The 20195-nt window shown below is 53.4% G+C and overlaps 1 protein-coding gene across 1 annotated transcript in view; it reads left to right on the forward strand.

Moving 5' to 3' along the window:
• The window catches only part of PRKCI (protein kinase C iota), a 58900-nt gene that overhangs the window by 21392 nt on the left and 17313 nt on the right, over positions 1 to 20195 (forward strand). The window contains exons 3-7 of the mRNA XM_051983166.1: positions 9478 to 9567; positions 11886 to 11936; positions 15356 to 15441; positions 16456 to 16596; positions 18197 to 18251. Coding sequence (XP_051839126.1) covers positions 9478 to 9567; positions 11886 to 11936; positions 15356 to 15441; positions 16456 to 16596; positions 18197 to 18251 — 423 coding nt within the window. The remainder of the gene's footprint in view (positions 1 to 9477; positions 9568 to 11885; positions 11937 to 15355; positions 15442 to 16455; positions 16597 to 18196; positions 18252 to 20195) is intronic.

A 20195-nucleotide genomic window follows, 5' to 3' on the forward strand; every position in this document is an offset into this window, starting at 1 on the left:
GGGGTTATGATTTGTTGCGGGATTGGTTTGCGGGGAATGCAGCTTTTCTCTCTGACTTCCATGGGGAGAATCGCTGAGGGGAGAAACAAAGTCCCCCCGGGTGGTGAAGCCGCGTTTAGAAGTGCGCCCACAGCCGTTCCCTGCGGGTGTAGCAGCCCTGCCAGACACTGCAGAAGCTTTCCCCACACAGCTTTGGTTTGGCTCACATGCAGCTTGTAGCGTCTGTAAGAGCCGTCTCTTCTTTCCGGTTTCTCCCTCCTCTGTAATTAGGGCCAGAGAAGAGACGGCAGGGTGGCGTTGTTCTGGCGGGCAGGGTCCGTCCCCTTAGCTGCTGGCAGGGACAGCCCCTCCTCATCAAGGAGAAATGGGCCCAACGCGCTGAAGCTGCCCGGGATGGCGTCTCCCTCCCAGCATCCTTCTTCCCTCCTTGTGCCTTTCCCCTGGCTGGGGAGGGGGGAGGGCGCATGTTCCTTCACTTACGGCCTCCCCTCCCCCGGGTGCTCCCTTATACCCTTGGGGCTCCGGGGCCTCCTCCTCTGCGGGGAGCCGGGCGCTCTCGGCCTTCCTCAGGCCACATGAGAGAGCCGGGCGCAGAAGCATTTATGGAGCCCCTGCTGTGTGCAGAGCGCATGGGCTCCCGTTCCCAGGGCAGGCTCTGGCTGCTGCCAGGCAGGGAAGTCTCAGGGTCTTTAGGGTCATGTCATTTCCACAGATAAGATCTTATCAGTCCCTGATGTGGAGCTGTTTGAGGGGGCCTGGGACTTGGGACCTGGAGAAGGAGACAATCCCGGGGAGAAGCCGCAGATCAGGCCGCCACACTTGCTGGGGGCCAGTTCGTGCACAGAGAGAGCCATGGGAGAGCGCCCGTTCTGCTGGGGGGACGAGCAGGCTACTAAGTGTCTCGGCAGCGGGTGGAAGGCTCTGCAGGCGGCTGAGAAAGGCCTGTGCCAGAGGTGCTGCGAGGTGGAGGGCAGGCCCGGGGGGCCAGCGCAAAGGGGCGCAGCCAACGTGACGACCGGCCCCGGGCCCTCCAGACAGGGCTCAGTAGCAGCCCCTTGGATTTGCAGGGGCCGCCGGCCGCAGTGGCCCTCTTCTTGTTTCTAGGGTTCCTCTCCAACCCACAAGGCTGTCGCGTGGCTTCAGGCCATGATGGATCCGCCAGAGGCCATTTGTGTGTGTGACAGCTGTTCGTAGCTAGGCTCCATCTAGTGGTGGGGCAGCCCTGGGCCCAAAGGCGCCTGCCAGGGTGGCCCAGCGTGGTTCCTGGAGGAAGCCGAAGGGTCAGCCAGGCTTCGGGGCCCCTTATCTGCCCCTGCATTCCTTTCTTATCTGCATCCTCCTCCTCGGACCCCCCCGCAGCGGCCCCTCTCCCCGGGTCTGGCTGAGATTAGCCGTCTGAATGGCGACCTTGCCCCCGCCCCTCCTCCCAGGGAGGCAGTGCCGTCCGAGATGTGCCTGGTTCTCCGGTGAGTCTCCAGGGCCTTCCTGGGAAGGAAATCTTGGTAACTGAGCGGCTCTCTCTGTTGTCTTTGATTCCTCCCCCATCTCCCCAAAGGAACAGGAATTAGCGGGGGAAGCTTAGGGTGTGCTGAGCTTGCATTCCGTAAGTCTGAGTTTTTAGTCCTTGTGGGCCCTTGCTTCCTCTTGGCAGAAGTGGGCAGTCTCCCGGGCACTGGGCTCCGGTTCTCCCCGCTTTGTTTCAGGGAGTCGGGCTCGAGTGGCCCCGGCTGGTCCCCGCTGTGGAGCGAGCAGGGGGGTCGCACACGTCCTTTCTGATGGAGAGCACACGGCCCTTCGGCTGAGCCTGGGCGGCCCTGCAAGGGCGCTTCGTCCCTCCCCCGGCTTCCTCTTCTGTGACATGGGGATAATCACAGCGGGCCCCCCTCCCCTCCCCTGATCGAATGATCATGTGTTTCAAGTGCTCCCCTAAGTGTGAGGGGCACCCCCACTCAGTAAATGTTACTGCTCATTCCTGGTCCCACCCCCTCATCCCCCCAATTTGGAGAGTTGGGAAGGGGGTGGCCAGGGAAGAGGTCCTCACTTGATCTTCCCGCTTTTGTTCAAGTGAAATTTGAGTATTGGGTAATTGTACCATTAAGGTGGGATTCTCCTGTAAGCGGAGCTGGAGATTAGCGCTTCCCTTCATTTTCTTACCAAACCTACTCAGAAATCTGAGCTGGACGCTGCCCGCCTGCACGCACAGGGTGACCAGAGACGGCGCGCCTGCGTGCGAGCGCTTCCGTCCGAGGCGGCCCCGGTGCGGAGAAGCGTCACGCGGCTCCTTCCCCGGCTCCTCAGACAGCAGCCGAGCCTGAGGCGGCCGCGCGGAAGCGAGCAGATGGCGGCTGAGGCGGGCGCGGGCTGCGGGGGCGGCCGGTGTCTGGCAGAGAAAGGGCTGCTTTGTGTTCTCCGGCTCTCTGGGAGAGGCTCCGTGTGGGCAGGTGCGTTAGTGTGGCCGCGGTGCCCGCCACTTCCTTTTGTCTTCTGCTCTCTTTACCAGAGGGATGGACACAGACACACACAGGTGCACACAGGCGGGCACCTAGGTGTGCAGTACACACGCTCACACGCTCAGACAGGTGCACACACACACTCACAAACGCCTCCACCCCCAACCTGAGCCGAGCCCTCCCTCTGCTCTCAGCCTTCCCCGGGGGAAAACGGACATGCACCCCCCTTCCGTACTCCCTCCCCCCCCCCCCCCCCCCCCCGGTAGGCTCCGGCCTAGCCCTGCTGCTCTGGCTCTGTCTGTGCACGTGTGCCTCCTGTGGAGGGAGAGGAGGCCGCCTTCAGTCCTTTCCCTTTGGCCCGGGGGGCAGCCTCACTCCAGGGCCGGTGGCCGGTGCCCTGCGCCCGAAGCGCCTCATCTGGAAGGAGCCTAGTGAGCAGTCCCCGCCGCGGCCCTGGCGCCCACTTCTCAGGGAGGGGAACGGAGCAGCGGGACAGCGGAGTGGTTCACTCAGGGTCGGCCTGTGAATCATGACTCGGTTAGGGATACAAGTGTGGTGTTGGTCTCTGATCCAGTCCGTCTCTCGCTGGAAATTGGAAGTGCACAGATTGCCTTTCTGTGGAGGTGACTTAATCTCCTTAGATTTCTCTTGAGAGGTGGAGTGACGGTAGATTGTTGGGTTTGGAGTCAGAAAGAGATGGCTTCAGTTCATGTTTACAGCTTAGTAGCTGTGTGACAAAGGGCAAGTCACTTTTCTTCCTGCCTCAGTCTCCTCATCTGTAGAATGGGGTTGATAACAGCATCCACTTGAGGATTGGATGAGGTTAAGGTTTGCAAAGTTTTTTCCAGTGCTACATAAACACTAGCTCCTTTTGTTGCTCTTGCTTTAAATTCCACTGAAATCTTGCAGAGACATTGCAGCATGTGTCTGGCAGATTTAAGCCTAACTTTCGGCTTTTTTCTCATTAATATTTCATAAAAATTGTACAAAGATCTCTGAACCAAGCCAACTCTGCTATTCAGTGAATTCAGTTAACTGTTAGGAAGCCTGCAGCGCCCAAGGTCTCAGGCGGTGTGTTAGGAAGACAGAGACGAGCGGCCACGGGCCCTGGCTTTGGAAAGCCCGCCCTGCTCCGTGGAGCGGCACGGAAACAGGCGGGCAAAGCCACGTGAGGGCCTTCGTGTCAGCACCTCCAGGAACTGTCAGCGACTAAGAAACGCTTCCTGAGTCGTGGCTCGAGCTGGGAAAGCTCTGTCCGGCGGGGGCGGAGATGCTGGGCCCGTGTGGCTGGAGGGTGGGGTGTGAAAGGGACGCTCAGGACAGGTGACCCAGGCCCCCGTGTATTAGCAGGACTTTCAGTGCCGAGCTGAGGCTGGCTTATATTTGCACGAAGGAGAGGCTGGTGCTTTTTGAGCAGGAAGGGACCCCCGAAATTATTATGGCCAGTTTGGAGCGGAGAGACACTGAAACAAAAGAAGGTGCTCCTCCGGTAGACACAGCGAGGTAGTGATGGCTTGAACCGGGGCCGTGTCTCTGGGCGCAGAGATAGGGACGGATGGGAGAAATGTTACGCTCACAAACGCCAGAATCCAGGAGGACTCTGAGTTAGTGAGTGTGAGGCAAGAGTTGGGGAGTTTAGAAGAAGGGAAGAGTTGGGAGGGATGGCAGTCCTGGTCAGCCACCCCAGCAGCCCACATGTGAGTGGATGGTCCCGGCCTGGGCCGCACAAAGCCTCGGGTTGGGGGTCTGGGGGAGCCTTTTGTAGCCCAGAGGGCAAAAGCAGGGCACAGGCGAGTGTCCGAGGGGATAGCCTAAAATGTGTTGGGAAACCCAGTCCAAGACTAAGGAATGCAAGAGGCCAGCGGCTCATAGATTATTCAGGCGACTCCACATTTATAGTTCCTGAACACTTTTTCCCAGAAGAAAGGAAGGTGCTAGAGACAACGAGCCCCAGACACTGCAAAAATGAGGCAGTGTTCCCAGTTGGACTCTCAAGGGGAGTAATTTCCGAATCCCCTTTTTGTGTGCAGTTGGATCATAGATTTGTTAGCGCAAAAATCAAAATCAACATCTTTTGGAAGAGAAAACAGCATTCCGCTGTAGTGGGTTCAACCTGACCTACGCAAAAGAAGCTGCGATGCTAAAAGAACAAAAAATACTAATACAGGAAAAGATCTTAACGTAGACGCACTTTCTCCAAAGTATAACCTTTGCCAAGCACCGGTGAGCCCGGAAGCACCCAGAAACCATCTCACTGAGCAGATATGGCAGCCAAGGGCAAAGTCTAACTCATTTTAAAAATAAAATTACAGAGGAGGGTGGTGGGAAATCAGGAATATCTCCTTATAAAATAGCTGAGAGAAAGGGAAAAAAAGTCTGAAACACATGGCATCAGGACCAATTAACATGCGATTCAAGAAGGTTTACAGGTGAGATTGGAGGGTGTCCTGTGAGCATTCACCAAAGGGAAATGGGCTGTCATTTTTGGTTCATGCTTCCTGTTAAGGAGTGGGAGCCCTCACTTGTGGGTGCTGGCCCCTCAGTGCCTGGTGTGTTTTGGGAGGAAGAAGAAAATGCTACTAAAGAAGCCAGAAATATAGCGGGAGCAGATCAGGGATACCAGAGGCAACATGGCTATGGAAACAGCAAAGGAGCCATTTCCAAAATAGGTGAAGAGATGAAGATAATCCTGAGCTGCTCCCCAGCATTGAGATTTTAAAAGTAAGCTGTTAAAGGAAAAAAAAGTTTGAATTATTAGCCCCCTCCCCCCCCCAAAAAAAAAAAAAAGCATTCAGGAGAACATCTGTGAAAAAAAGCCAGCTGCACTTATTAAGAGCTACAGTTTTACATGCAGTTCTTTTGCTCCCAAATCTGTGGAATTATTCATTTTATTTGATGAATGTTATGTTCAGAACCAAAATAAATTTTATAAAAAGGGGACATAGTTGCTACTGATCCATGTGTTTAACTTCTCTGGAAATTGAATAGGAGATTAGGCTGGAATGCATTTGGTGAATCAATGATCTCAGGCTTCTCTCTGCAAAAATTTTTTTAGTATATTTTAGTACCCTTGTATTTTTCCAGATATGACTCTCAATCATCATGTTTTTTAAAGAAACAAAGTTTTAGGTGGTAGAAAGGCCACTGAGAGGAGTGTGATAGCCAGAAGTTGGCTCTGGCCCAAAGCTGATGAAGGCTTGTTCTCAGGACCCATTGTCAAAGATCTCCAGGGAAAAGAGGACGTGGGTCAGTCACGGGCCCCAAGCTGGGAGGCCCAGATGCTTCCTTAGTGGCAACTGCCCCAGAGAAGGGCATCTTTAAGGAGCTCAGGGTCAGACATCCTGGAGAAGGGCATCCTTAGAGCACTGGGTCTATCCTTTGTGGAAGATTTATGGGGGGAGCATAGACAGGCCCTGCACCAGTACAGAGAAGCTGGTTTGGGAGCCTTCACCTAGAACTAGAAGATTGCATTTTCCTGGCCTTTTTTTTTTTTTTAAACAAAGTTTCTATAAATGATAGGTTAAGTGTATTTAATTAAATTTTTTGGTGTCTTCCTCTGCATCTCTCATATCCTCAATCTCACATTAAGACTAGACAGTCACCAAGGCCCCTTTTAGCTGTGCAGCTTTCTGATTTGTTCACTCTGATTTTTTTCCTTAAGCAGAAGAATATTTGAACACTTTCTCAAACTTTTAGATTTTCTGTCACTCTTTTAAATATGTTTTTCGGTTTCTAACTATAGCTTGTACTTTGGTATACTGTGTGGGAAGAAGTTTTAAACTTGAGATGGTATGAATATTTTAGGACAGAAATGGAATCTGGTTATGTATGTGCAACCAAGTAGGAAAGATCTGCTAAGCTGGAGCTGCTTAGTTCTCTGTAAGAGAAAGGGCTCTCTGTTCTTGGGTCAGAGAAGAGAGGATGGCCCGGCGATCCCCTCTGCAACATTGCCCTCCTGTGGTCACCTCTAGGCAAGGGAGATCCACAGCTTCCCAGGCTTGCCTTGCCCTTTAGATGCTCTCCCTGCAGGAGATCGGCCTCCCTGGGACAGTCTGCTGATTGTTTCCTGTGCCCAGGCTAGTCCTTGCAGCAGCCGTCCTGCCTCTCCCCTTCCCCTCCCCCCCCCCCCACTTCTTAGTTTGCCTCCAGCTTGTCAGCGTTGTTAAAATACGGTGGCAGACCCAAAAGCAGTGGATTGGCTAGGGCAGGGTGGGGACCGCCACCCTGGCCCGGCCGAGACCCCGACATCCGGCGTCGGGCTCAGAAAACACCAGTGCCGCTTAAAGAAGAGGCGGAGCTTCATTGGGGCCGGTCTGGGGCAAAGACCACGTTTTGCCGTGGAAGTGACAGTGTCACGTGTCGCATTTTTGACTGGCCCGTAAATTGGCAGGAAATGGGAAGGAGAGCAAAGGTGATCTCCGGACTAGGGTCTTCTACTTCAGGTGCTGGGACCATCTTGCCTCAGCAAGCATTTATTAAGTACCTGCTGTCTGCCAGACACTGGGCACGAGGACCCAAACCTGCCCCATCCGATGGAGGGGAGACAACGTGCAAGCAAGCCTGCACAATACAGACACGGGAGAGACTGGGGCTCGCCTTAGAGGTCGGGCGGTGCCGCTCACGTCCACCAGAACCAGCTGCAGGGCCGGAGCAGGGCCGGGGGCTTGCTGAGCATCTGCTGGGAGGGTCCCCTTACCTCGCTCCTCACCCTGCACGGCCTTGTCCCTGGCTTTCTCCTTGATGCGCCCGTCTCCAGGGTGTGTCGCCTGACCGAGGGGGGTCTCCAAGGCTCCCTCTCAGCTTCCCCGGGATTCCCTCCTCATCTCTGCTTCTGCAGCCCTCACAGTCATGAGCTCCAGGCTGGCATCTGCCCTGGCAACACTGGGTGCACCATCCTCGCCCCACCTCCTGGCTTCCCTGTTACTGGTGAGGGCGGCAGCGTCCTCGCGGCTCCCAGCTTCCCTGGTCCCCCGACTCCCGGCCCGGGATCCACCTGCTCTCAGTGTCGCGGGTCGGCCCTTCTCCCCCCGAACGTGGCCACCGCCTCCCTGCAGACGCCGGCCCTCCCCGGCCTGACCTGTTTGCCTGTTCTCTCCCCTCCGTCAGACGGGACTGGCTTCTGCCTTTCTTTGTGTCCTGAAGGCCTAGCAGTGGCTGGCACGCAGCAGGCTCTCAGTCAGTGCCTGTGGGCTGGCTGCTAGGCTTTGGGGGGCCTGACGCCGAAGTGAAAGGACCCCAGCAGCCGGGAGCTTGCATTGCTGAGCAGGGACAAAATGCATAGTGTACAGAGTGACTGACCACAAAAGGGACGCAGGTCATTCTGGGGCATTTGGGGCAGTTGGAACTGCTGTTAATGGAGACAAAAATGCCTGGGATGTGCCTCACAGACCTGCGGGAAGCTGGAGAAGGGACCGTGTGTCTGAGGAGGACAGGACTGGCGTGCATTTGAGGGAGACTTGGGTAGAGCAGCTGGAAAAGGAGGTGAGGGTGTCTTCTTCCCTCCCTCCTTCTCTTTTCTTCCTCCCTTTCTTCCTCCCTCCCTTCCTCCCTTCCTTCCTCCCTTCCTTCCTTCTTTCCTCCCTCCCTCCCTTTTCCCTTTCCTCCCTCCTTCCTTCTCTCTGTCCCTCCCTTCCTTCCTTCTGTCCATCCTTCCTTCTTCCCTTCCTTCCTCCCTCCCTTCCTCCTTTCCTCCCTTCCTCTGTCCCTCCCTTCCTTCCTTCTACCCTCCCTTTTTTCCTTCCATCTTCTCTTCCTCCCTCCTTGGCCAGCTTGATTCAGGAAGAGAAATCTTTCTGACTCCAGCTTCTGGGTGGGATTAGAACTCAGGATCTCCTGATTCAAAGGTTTGCGCTCTAAACATGGCCATCTCACTGCCCCTAGTACAAGGTTTCAGGGCCAAACAGAAATTTATATTTAATCCAGAAGTAAAAGTAAGAAGTCCTCCAGAAATAGGAGGAGAGTCTGGGGTGACTGGAGAAATTCAGAGACTATGGACCTATCATTGCTGTCATCTTTTGAAATTTTGTATAATGCTTTTTTTCCTCTCTTCCCCTTGCTTGTTTCTTAGTTGTCTGGATATGGGGGTGGGCTCCGCACTGATCGCAGCTCCCGAGTCATTGGGGGCTGCTGGTCTTTGCAGTGTGGTTGGAGTGTAAGTTCTCATCACAGAAAGTGAGTGCGGACGTGTCCCCACTGTGACGGCCCCTCGGTCCCCCTAGTGCTGGCAGCGGTGCCCTCTCCGAAGTCCTGGCCTGGGACTTCTCAGTGCATCCATGTTCTTACCTGCTTAAGGTTACAAGGCCTACTGACATGTGGGGCCAGAGACCCCAGATTAAGAAACCCTGATCTAAGTAGGGGGTCACAGGCCTGGAAGAGGCCTCAGAAGCCCTCCAGGCTGACTGCCTCATTTGAACAGACTGAGACCCAGCTGGGCCACCTGTGGTGAAAGCCATAGGTCATGTGAGTGTCATAAATCATTCAGCAGCGATCCCATGGAAGTGGCAGGCCACCTACTCACAGTAAATGCAAAATAGATAAGGAAAAGAACAGAGCATTTGCTTGTGGTATATCTATTAGTCATGCGACAGCAGTCATTTTTTGTCTTTTGTATAATTGGTATTTTCTTGCCATGTTAGATGTGAATCTCAAATACAAATGCAAGAAAACTCAGCATGTTTTATGATCCATATATAATCTCATTTTTGTGTATCTTGTGAGATATTGTGGAAAAATAGAAATCAACGGGGTTTTTAAATTCCTACACGTAATCTCATGTTTGTGTATCCTGTGAGACATTGAAGAAATGGAAATCAGCGGGTTTTTTTAATTGTCTGACTCGTTTCAAACAAAGAGAATCCTTTACATGAGGCAGCTCGAGAGTCACCCACATGTCAGCAATAGTTTTATGTATTTTCAGAGAGGAAAAGCCATTTTTCTTTGAGAGGTCCTCTATTAAGGAAGTTGCTTATTACCTGTGCCGTTGCAGATTTTTCCCTGTTAACCTCTGCTTTACATCTTATCCCTCTAGGAGACCCGTGCACAGTTTCATCTCAGCTGGAGTTGGAGGAAGCCTTTCGGCTCTATGAACTCAACAAAGATTCAGAGCTCCTAATTCACGGTAAAGTGTCGGCTCTGCCGGCTTCTGGGCCCCCTCGTCTCCCTGTTGGTGGTCACTGAAGAGCTGCTGGAGAGGCTTTTCCCCGCTCCTCACGCTCCCACCTTCTCTCCTTCCCCCGGCCTTGCCCGCTCACCTCTGCCTCCCTCAGCACTGGCGGCCAGGCTCTGCCGGCAGCTGCCCTCGATCCCATCCCTTCGGACAGGCCCGGGTGGTTCATTAGCTCCCACCTCTCCCCGGGAATTGGTCCTGGTGGTGGCCTCCCCACCATTAGTGAGCTTTATGTCCATCTGGCTGAACGCGGAGCGCTCCTCAGACCTTTCCCCTTTTCCCAGAAAGCCCTGCCCCCCATTGCTTCCCCTGGCTCTGGGCTCCCACGTCTTTCCTCTTCCATGGCTGTTGCCAAAAATAGCTCTGATCCCTCATTTGCCTCTTCTCCTTCCTTGAAGCTGCTGCACGTCCTTCTTTGGGTCCCGGCTGTGTCAGGCCTGGCCGAGTTGTGGGCCCCGGCCATGTAGTGGGTGCCAGCCCTGTCGTGGGCCCCGGCTGTGTCTGGCTGCGCCTTCTCTGTCCCCTGGATCATTAGCCAGGCGAGTGGGCGAGACTGACCAGGTGTACGCCATGGCTGTTGGGGCCCTCTCGGCTTCTCGGTCTGCCCACGGCTGCCACATCTGTCTCTGCAGAGCTCCAGACTTCCTGCACAGATGGCACTGGCTGTCTTATAGGTGTTTAAAGTCAGCATCGTTATCTCCCGCAAATGCTCTCCCTTTCCAAACACCCCTCTTTTTGTCTGGGGCACCACTGGCCTTCCATTATCCAGACTCCATCTCACCGCTGCCTCCTTCCTCTCCCACAGCCAGCCAGTCCCACCTCATGTGTCCACATCCACACCCCCATCTGTCTCCTCAGGTCTTCTGAGCCCCACGGGTCAGGTCTCCTCTGTGCAGTCCCTCCTTCCGCAGCTGCCGAGCCTTTTTCATGGGGATGACTCTGGGACAGGGACAGGTACACTCTGTGTGGCACCTGTCAGCTGCAGGGTCAGACACAGCCTCTGGGCATGTGAAGGCCTTCACAGCCTGTCTCCAGCCCGCTTTTCTAGCTCATCATGTATTATTCCCATTCAATCCACCCAAATCAACCTCCGCGCTCTTCCTTACACTGAATATTGTCTGTCTTGTAACCCTGCCTTGGATGGTAATGCTGCTTTCTCTGAGGGTCCCTGTTCTCCTTCAGAGCTCACTTAGGCACTTCCTCCACTGTGAGGCTTACCCCATCCCCCCACCAAGTGTTCATCCACTGTGTTCATCCATATCTATGCAGACACATATGGTCTCCATAGGGGGAAGCTCCTCAGTGACTGCTTTATTTTTGGTCTTTACATCTCAGCTGCCCAGCATAATGCCTGATGCCTAGTGGAATAAATGCTTGTTGAATGATTTTCCTCCAGCTTGATTGTTCTAAATCACCTCAGAAAATTTGTGGTGGTCCTTGTGTCTTCCCTCCTTAAAAGACCACCTGTAAACATTTCCTTATTTAGAAGGGAACCTATGAATTGAGTCCAGTGAGCCACAGTCATTTAACATTTCACTTAGACTGTAAACAAGAATCGCCATCACCAGATCATTTCAGAAATCGAGCGCATGTTAATGAAACACTTGGATGCAGCTCTGTACACTCCAGAGGCAGCTGGGACGGAGCGCTGCATTCGTTCCAAGAGGGGCTAACAGATAGCCTCTGCAGAAGTGTGGAGGGAGGAGATGGTGGAACCTGCTTTCCTGCCAAAGTGCAGAACCCATCTGCCTTCCTTTTCTTTTTGTTTAATTATATCAGATATAATCTGATATAATATGATCATGGTGATACAATCCCCCACAATTCTTTTCCCAAGACCAAGACTGTGGAACTTCATATTCTTGCAAACAAATGAGATCTTTTCCTAGACTGGGGAGGGGAGACAGAGACAGAGATAGAGACAGAAGAGAGATACAGAGAGATAGAAGATGATTCTATCATAGGCTTAGGTGAACCAGAAAAGACAAGGATGACAAAGTGAGCAATTTCCCTAAAATGATTGCGTAAATTAGCTGTGTTTTTATGTTCCTGCGTACATTGTCCATATCATGGTTTTCCTTGAAGAGTGATGGAGAAGTTCTGAGCCGTACCATGTTGACAAGATCCTGGTGCTCGCTTCAGTTAGCAAGCCTCAGATTGGAAGCCTGGTGGATGCTGATGTTCTTAGATTGTCACGAGTATATTGTACATTTTGTGTTTTCTAGTGCTGGCTTAATCTCCATTTTTGCTTTTTTCTTGTTTTCTTTCAGTATTTCCATGTGTACCAGAAAGACCTGGAATGCCATGTCCTGGAGAAGATAGTGAGTTGATGTGATTTTATAACCTGTTTTGGTGTAAATGTTCTTTATTGTGACATCCCATGTAAAAGCACAACCAGAGAGTCCTTTATGGCAGTCAGGCAGTTACTTTGTTTGAATCAGTGGGTCAGCAGCCAGTCTGATTGTGACTGTTTCCACCTGTTCCTCCGCTTTTAACAGCCTTTTTCCGCATCAGTTTTAGCTTTCTCCCCACACGTCTTTCTCGCCTATGAGGGTCCCAGTGCGTGTGTCCCTACGGTCGAGGGGACACCACACACACGAGTCTCCTCCATGGGCCTGTAGCACATGTCGGGGACAATCAGAGACCCCTCCATTGTAGGTGGGGTTGGAGCTGAGGGCTTTTCCCATGGCCTGCGTGGGTGTTGACCTGATGGACTGCAGCCTGCGGACATGTTTCCAAGGACATTTAGTCTGATGTAATTTGTGAAATACGCAAACTTCATGGCTAGAGTCGGGGGCTTTTCGCTGAGGCCCTGCCTGGGAAGAGAATAGGGAGGAGTGAGCCTGACTTTTTGACTTTGACACTGATTTTGATATCAGATTTTTGAGAGTTTTTAACTTCTTTGACTTTCTGTAAACTTGAGAAATGGTGATTTGATTTATGTTAAGCTGGATTGGGAAGAAGGGAAGAGAGTACGACAGAGAAATGGGGAGAAGAGAGCAGCAGGTGCAAGTCCAAGGAATCATGACGTCTGCATGGGAGTAATTAAGGACTTAGAAGGGCTGCACATGGACTGACCAGCACAATCTGACAGAGTGGATGGGATGGATGAGCGGACCCTGAGATCTGCTGACTTTGGCTGCAGATCGGTCCGTGCATCACATGCCTGGGATATGACCGGCTGTTTGTGGAGCTGCTGGGGCTGTGGGCTGGGAGGGGAAGTTTAGGGAAGTCCGAGCCCCCACAGCCTCCAGGGGTAGTAGCACCCACAGAGTGCAGCTCCCCCGAGGGCTCAGATAGCCAGGCTAAAGGAGAGCAGCAAAAGGGGGTGAAGTTGTGGCTCGTCTGAGATCACGGCAGGGCAGAGAGAGACGGAGCAGATGGAGGGACGTGTTAAACCCATGGATAGAAGTGGGTGAACAGAGGGGTGAGGGTCTGGGGGCCACTGTGCAGTCCTGCTGGACAAGGGGAGGGGGTCTGTGACCAGCCTGGTAACGACAGAGGGAGGGAGGTGAGATACACCACAGAGGAGAGACCGGCTGTTTTGTGATGAGCTGGAGCAAGCCACGCTGGGCTTCTTGGACCAGTTTTTGTAATAGCTTGATAATGGTTTCATGGAAACTGGCTGCCTTTGCAGCCTCTTTATTTTATTTTATGCATTTAGAAGGTGACACTGAAAATGTGGTCATTAGACTTCAATAGACTGCCAAAGGGGCCCCTTGATGCAAAAATGGTGAGCGCCCTCGAGTGAACCACGGGCAGACAGACAGGCAGAAAGACAGAGAGACAAGACAGGCAGACAGAGACAGGCAGAGACAGATAGGCAGAAAGACAGGCAGACACACTGGCAGACAGACAGATACAGACAGATGGGCAGAAAGACAGTCAGACACACTGGCAGACAGACAGACAGAGGCAGAGAGACCCAAGAGACAGGCTCTCGGGGGCCTCACAGAGAGCCAGGGAAGGAGGGTTGGTGGAAGGAGGACCAGGAAGGGCCAGAGGAAGAGGGCCAGTGCTTGGCTGAGTCAGCAAGAAAGGCTTTTGCTGCTTTGGGCTGCAGGGCTCTTTGGAGAGGGAGGTGGTGGGAAGAGAGTCCTGGTTGCAAGTCTGTGGGAAGGGGGAGAGAAAGAGGCAGGTGACGGAGACAGTGGGTCAAGGGGAAGGATGGGGCGTCTGCTGGGACCAGAGAGAACATGTGAGCTCAGTGCAGGAGGGAGAGGGAGCCCCAGTGAGCAAGGGGACTAGGAAAAATTTCCCTGGGAGGCAGTCCTGGCTAAACTGATGCACAGGGAAGTCCTTCCAAGGCCTGGGGAGACTTGAGAGTGTTGGTAGGTGGTTCTGGAGGGAGATGTGGAGTGTGCAGGATGCAGAGGGCTGTTAAAGATGTTGGAGGCCCAGCGGGACCTGAGTGTGGACGGTGCCACGTTTCTTTTCTCAGCCCCCAGTCTGTGTCTTCTGACTTCGGGCTGGTGGGGAACAGGCCTGCAGAGCGTGTTCCAGGCCTGGCCTTCAGCAGGTTGGAGCTCTCATCATTTCTTTCCTGTGGGGCCAGAACACTTAAAGGCTGCTCTTCAGAGCAGAGTTTGTAGTCTGTCTCACCATGTTTTTGGTTCTGTCCGAACTCCATTTGACCTGATGATTTCAGGAATGAGAAAAATGAAATTATATTTTTCAGGATAATCGTTTTCCTTTGTAAATCTTCTCATTTAAGAACATGACTCTGCGGAGTCTCCACGTTGACCATCCCTGGAATCCAGGACCCACACAGAGGCAGGAACTCCTGCAGAGCATGGATTCCTACACTGACCACACTTTTCCCGCTCCCTTTGAACCTTTCTTCCCACAGTGGGAGGTCCCTCAGAGAGCCTGCCATGAGGATGCCTTCCTAGCACTACAGATTCCCACGCAGGGAGCAGAAAATCCTAGTTTGAGACAGACAAAGTTACCAGTTCCAGAATCATCTTTAAGGCTGAGAGTGAAACAGAGTGTTCAGGTTAAAGCTCCATTAATGGAAAGTCCTTGTCTGGTTTTACTAATAACAAACGAGAAACCAAAACTAAAACTAAACGGGCCCTTTCAGCTGCTTGTTGGTGAGGGCGCCGTACTCGGTACCAGAGCTTCAGAGGCGAGAGGTGCAGCCCCCGTCCTCAGGCGGCTCCCGCTGGGCCGGGCTTGTGGCCCAGACCGAAGCGGGCAGGTGGGACGGGCCCGTGGAGAGGAAGCCCTCGCGCCTAGCAGAGTTAGGAAGGGCTTTTCCTGGGAGGGGCCCGGAGCCACGCTGGGCGATGAGGATTCTGAGCCAGGGCTGGTGAGGGAGAGCCTTGGGGCGGGCGCGCCTCGGCCTGTTTGGCTGGGACGTGACGTGGCCTGAGGCTGAGACACTCACGGGGGGCTTAGAGACGGGGAGGCCGCTGAAGATGCGTGGGCAGGATTGGCGCGAGTTCTGGGGGGCAGGGGAATTTGGCGGGATTATACTGTAACGGCGACTTCCAGGAGACGGGATGTGTTAGGGAGTCAGCGTGCCAGAAACAGACGGGGGCCCTCCAGCTCCACCCTGCGCGGCAGTGGGTCTGGAGAGAAGTGCTGCCATCTTCCAGCGGTGGTCTCTGGACACCATCGGCCGCTGCTCCTCGGCCCGGGCCTTGTTCTCCCCGTCCCCGTGCTGCCGTCCCCAGGCTTCGCCCTTTGACTCGGGCCTCGGCGGCCTCTCAGGCCTCTCTGTTCTTGTCCTCCTCAGAGTCCATCTATCGCCGAGGCGCCCGCCGCTGGAGGAAGCTCTACTGTGCCAATGGCCACACTTTCCAAGCCAAGCGGTTCAACAGGGTAATGTGGCCTGGATGGCTTGTGGTTGTGTGACCCCCGCCCGCCTCCCTTCCCTTGTGCCCTGACGCAGTCTCTTTGATTGCAGAGAAAGATTAGGTTTTGCTTTTTTGTCAACTAAGCAGAGGCTGGCTGGGTTCTTCGGTCACTGCCAGTGACCTCAAAAGGCAACAGTGAAGTTGACTTGTGTCCATGTGGATCTTCCAGGAAGGTTCCACACGTTTCCCTGGGCTTCTGGTCAAGTACCAGAGCCATGGCTATTTAGGAAAAGGGCTCTTCATTCACACCTGAAAGCAGGGGTTCTTCACCTGGGGTCCCCAGACTCCTAACACTGGTGAAGAGAGTTCCAGGCATCTGTGAACCTTGGTAAAAAAAATCTTATCTTTCTTTCAATATTATTAGTTTCTTTTGTAGTCCAATGTATTTTATTTTAGGCCTTTAAGAACATTCTGAGAAGGGGTCCATAAGCTTTGCCAGATTGCCAAAGGGGGGCAGGTCTGTGACTCACATAAAAGGTGGTGAGCCCTCCTTTTAGAGAGGTCTTCATAGCCTGCTGCTCTTTGCTAGTGCCCAGTGGATCGACAGCATCCCTGGTACTCCCCAGGCTGCCAGCTAAAAAGGCAGGCCGAACAGTCTTGGGGAGGAGAGGATGTGGAGGCTTCCGAGGGTTTCCATGATTGTCTCTTAACAAGGGCTTTTCGTATTCTGAGTTAGCTCCCCTTTCTGTCCCTACTCGTGGCCATGAAAAAGCCCAAAGTGTCCATAGGCTCTCTTCCACATTAAGATGGCAGCCCACTTCACTTTTATTGAAGGTTGCATCTCTGTTTCATTTTCTCCCTGATTCTGTATAGTATTGGGAAAATAAAAGGCATGGGGGAATATTGCTCTGTAGTCATAGAATGGAAATGTAGATCCTAAAGGAGATTGGGAAGTCACACCCATTCCATGGGGCCAGCATCGCCCACCTGGGGACCATCCACATTTGTCTAAGTGCTGTTCTCCCCTCCTTTATCCTAGCGAGCCCACTGTGCAATCTGCACCGACCGAATCTGGGGCCTTGGGCGCCAGGGCTACAAGTGCATCAACTGCAAGCTGCTCGTTCACAAGAAGTGCCACAAGCTCGTCACCATTGAATGTGGACGGCATTCTCTGCCCCCGGTAGGACAGTGGCTCCTTGGGACCAAGGCTGGGCCGGCTGGTGGGCAGTGGGCAGGTGGGGCTTTGCATGGGTGGAATGCGCACCTACACATCCGTGTGCACATATGTGTGCACACATACTTATACACACGTCAAGGTGCCCCTGATTCTAGGACTGAGTGCCCACAGTAGTGTTGGTTTGTGAGAGTAATTTTTCACAAAATCTAGAATTTCCAGATAAGTTTTTACAACTAGCAATTTTTTGACAAATTTTGAGAGGCTAGACTGCGATCTCACCCGTGTGCTGAAACCTGCTGTGGAAAGTCCTTCCAGCCGCAGCTTGGCAGCTCTGCGAATGGCCAGGGCCACTGGCCTCGGGTCACTCGGGCAGCCTTTATCCCCCGCTCTCTCTTCCCCTGCACCATCAGGTGTTGTGGTCTCAGGAAGAGACGCCGGAGGATTTTCTTCACTCCACATGACTTTACTTCTGCTGCTTTTCATTTTATCAGTGGCATTTCTTAAGTAATTACTGCATCCTGGGCAAAGGAAAAACAAAAGAGACACCTGTCCTCAAAGTGCTGATGTCCCAGTGGGTGATGGTGTATCTAAGAGAGACTGAGGAGGAGGCTGTGTGGCACAGGGCACCTGCAGCAGGAGGCGGTGCTGCCGGAGCCGAGGCCGGGGCCAGGGGCTCTGCGGGTGGCAGTGGGGAAAGCCTCAAAGAGACTTTGGGCTGGGTGCAGCAGCCCCCAAAATGTGACGCCTCCCTGGATTTGCCCAAACCTTGGGTTTTCATTTTCTTTTAGTGGAAGCTTCTGAATGAGGAACTGATGGGGCAAGTGCTGAGAGCAGAGTTGGGAAGGGAGGCTTGGTTCTGTTGCTAAATTAAGTCGTAGATTGGCCCCACATTTTGCAGGTAGGGGAATTGAGGCCCAGAGAAGTGAGGTTGAGCCAGTAGCAGGAGCTAGGGTGCAAACTCGGGACGCTGTCTGCACTCAGCAGGGCGGCTTCTCCAAGGCCCCTCAGGGAGGAAAGGCAGCAAGGGGGCACAGTGAGGGAGGGCTGGGCTCAGCATGAGGAAGCCTGGATGAGAATCTTGCCTCATCTAACCTCTCAGCCTCAGCATTCTCAGCTGCGAAATGGGAATAACAATGGCATGGTTGTGAACATCAGGGAAAGTAGCCTGTGCAAAGTTCTTCACATGCTAGCTCGATCCTCCTCCTCCTCAGCTATCAAAAGTTAGTGTCAGCATTAAATGAGGAAGGTTCACTTTCATTTACTCTTTCCTGCTAGTTTTTGTTAAACTGGGGTCTTCTCCAGCCTACAGTTTTGGCTGGCTGTGGGAAGGCTGTTTAAAGTTGCCTTTTCCCAGGGAGGGCTTGGGACAGAGACGCTGCTTCACAGGGAAGCGATTTGGTCACAAGCCTGAGCGCTGGGAATTCTTGGGTCTGCTTTCTAAGCTTTCAAATGAGAATGATGTTCCCTCATCCTGGGGAGGGGGTCAGGCTGCAGAAACTAAGGCCTTCTGAAGACCATCCCCTCACGGGCAGTCATCTGTCTTGGTTACACTCTGGCCAGAGTCAGAAGTGCAGACTCTCATCCTGTTGAAATCTTTCTCCAGGAACCAATGATGCCCATGGACCAAACCTCTGTGCATTCAGACCACGTGGAGACAGGTAGGACTGATTGCGGCTCTCTTTCGGGGAGGAAGAAGGCTGCGGGGACGGGGTGCTGTGGAGCTCCCCCGTTACCTGTTTGGTTTCTTCATTGGAGATTTCCCTCAGGGCGAGACCCCAGCACCAGCACCCTCGTTAGTGTCAGGAAACTGAAGCTTGCCCAGAGAGTGTGGGGCCCGCCCGGGGCCAGAGAGTGTGGGACCCACCCGGGGCCAGAGAGCGAGGGGCCCACCCGGGGCCAGAGAGCGAGGGGCCCACCCGGGGCCAGAGAGCGAGGGGCCCACCCGGGGCCAGAGAGCGAGGGGCCCACCCGGGGCCAGAGAGCGAGGGGCCCGCCTGGGGCCAGAGAGCGAGGGGCCCACCTGGGGCCAGAGAGCGAGGGGCCCACCTGGGGCCAGAGAGCGAGGGGCCCGCGTGGGGCCCGCCCGGGGCCACTCCATGGGAAGAGTCAGGAAAGGACATTCGCTCAGGTCTGCAGTCCAGGCTCCCCAGAAAAGGTCCCTGGGCAGTTAGTGCGAGCCTCCAGAATGTCTAGAAATAGACACCCCCCTCGACCTCCACCCCTCAGGCCCCATTCTGCCCTTCTGCGCCAGACACGTCTGATCGTTATCCACGTAGAAGCCCTTCGCAGGCTTGAAGACCGTCTTCACGCTCCCCCACGGAAGTCTCTCTTCCTAGTTATTTTAGTCACACTTAGACACATCCTGGACAGTGTCCAGGATGCCGGCAGAGAAGGTCAGGACTCTTCCTTAGGCCCAGACACGGGCCCTTCCGAGCCCAGCCCGCGGGGGTTCGCCATCTACGTATCCACAGCCCACTCACTGGTGCTTTAGGTTCCTCGTGAGGCATTTTTCCGGTGTGTCTGGTCCCTTGTGATGTGCTCACACAGATGAGGAAACCGAGGCAGGGGTCACACACCCAGGAAGCGTCTGAGACAGATTTGAATTCAGGGAGATGAGTCTCTTGATCCAGGCCCGTGCACTGTCTAGCTGTTCCTTTAGGAGGCTTAGTTTATTTCAAATCTCATTTTATTTTTAAATTGGTTTCTCACTGTCCATAAACATTTATTTTCTCTCTGTTTCTTTTCCCTCCATGTGGGAAAAAAGAAAAACAAAACTTGCCTTATGCCTTTTTCCCATAAACTGTTTAGTCAACTCACACTTAGGAAGTGACTCCTGGGAACCCGCTTATCTCTGTCGGATTTCATTAGTCAGTTTGGTGTTCTACTAGTCCAGGTCTTTTTTTAACTTCCTGTCACTCAGGGTGCTCGTTGTCACTCACAGCTTTGCATCTTCTGAACAGCTAGTGAGGTGCCTTCTGTGTCTGAGCCAGGCACCGACAAAGATGGTCAGCCGTGCAGCTGCTCCAGACGCTCCAAGACGACCTGGAACAGGGGAGCCCTGGGTCTGGCGCACGCCCACGGCCCCCATCAGGGCTTTAAGGCCTAGGGCAAAGATCTCTGTTTCTGTCAGAAAAGGGAAATGAAGTTGGGCTGGCCGATCTGTTTTTGACAAGGCTTGCTGACTCTCTGTAGCAGCTGTTTCCTTTTCTGGAGGCTTGTCGCTTCCTGTTCTAGAGGTTCTAAGAATCATCCCAGACAAGTCCAGCAACCTCTAAATTGGTTAAATTTCTTTTGTGCCTTCATTTGTCTTTTTAATTGGCGGCCCTCATTTCTCCCTCACTGAAATTGTCTCAATGTCCTCAGAATTTCAGTCTTGAGGGTGTTTCTTCAGCTTGGGCTGGCATCCCCTTGTAAGAGATATTGAGAACACAGGATCCTCCTTTCCTTCTCACCAGGTCCCCATCAATTCCACCTACCCAGCTGACAGTTGTTCTTTGTTAGTGAGAATTTGACTCAGAACAGGAGTTCCGCTTACCGGTTTCTCCACCCCATTCAAGGGTGAAAATTATTATCATGACAAGGCAAGAAGCTATTGGTGTCCC

This window comes from Antechinus flavipes, chromosome 3, assembly GCF_016432865.1.
Source record: "Antechinus flavipes isolate AdamAnt ecotype Samford, QLD, Australia chromosome 3, AdamAnt_v2, whole genome shotgun sequence".
Taxonomy (NCBI): domain Eukaryota; kingdom Metazoa; phylum Chordata; class Mammalia; order Dasyuromorphia; family Dasyuridae; genus Antechinus; species Antechinus flavipes.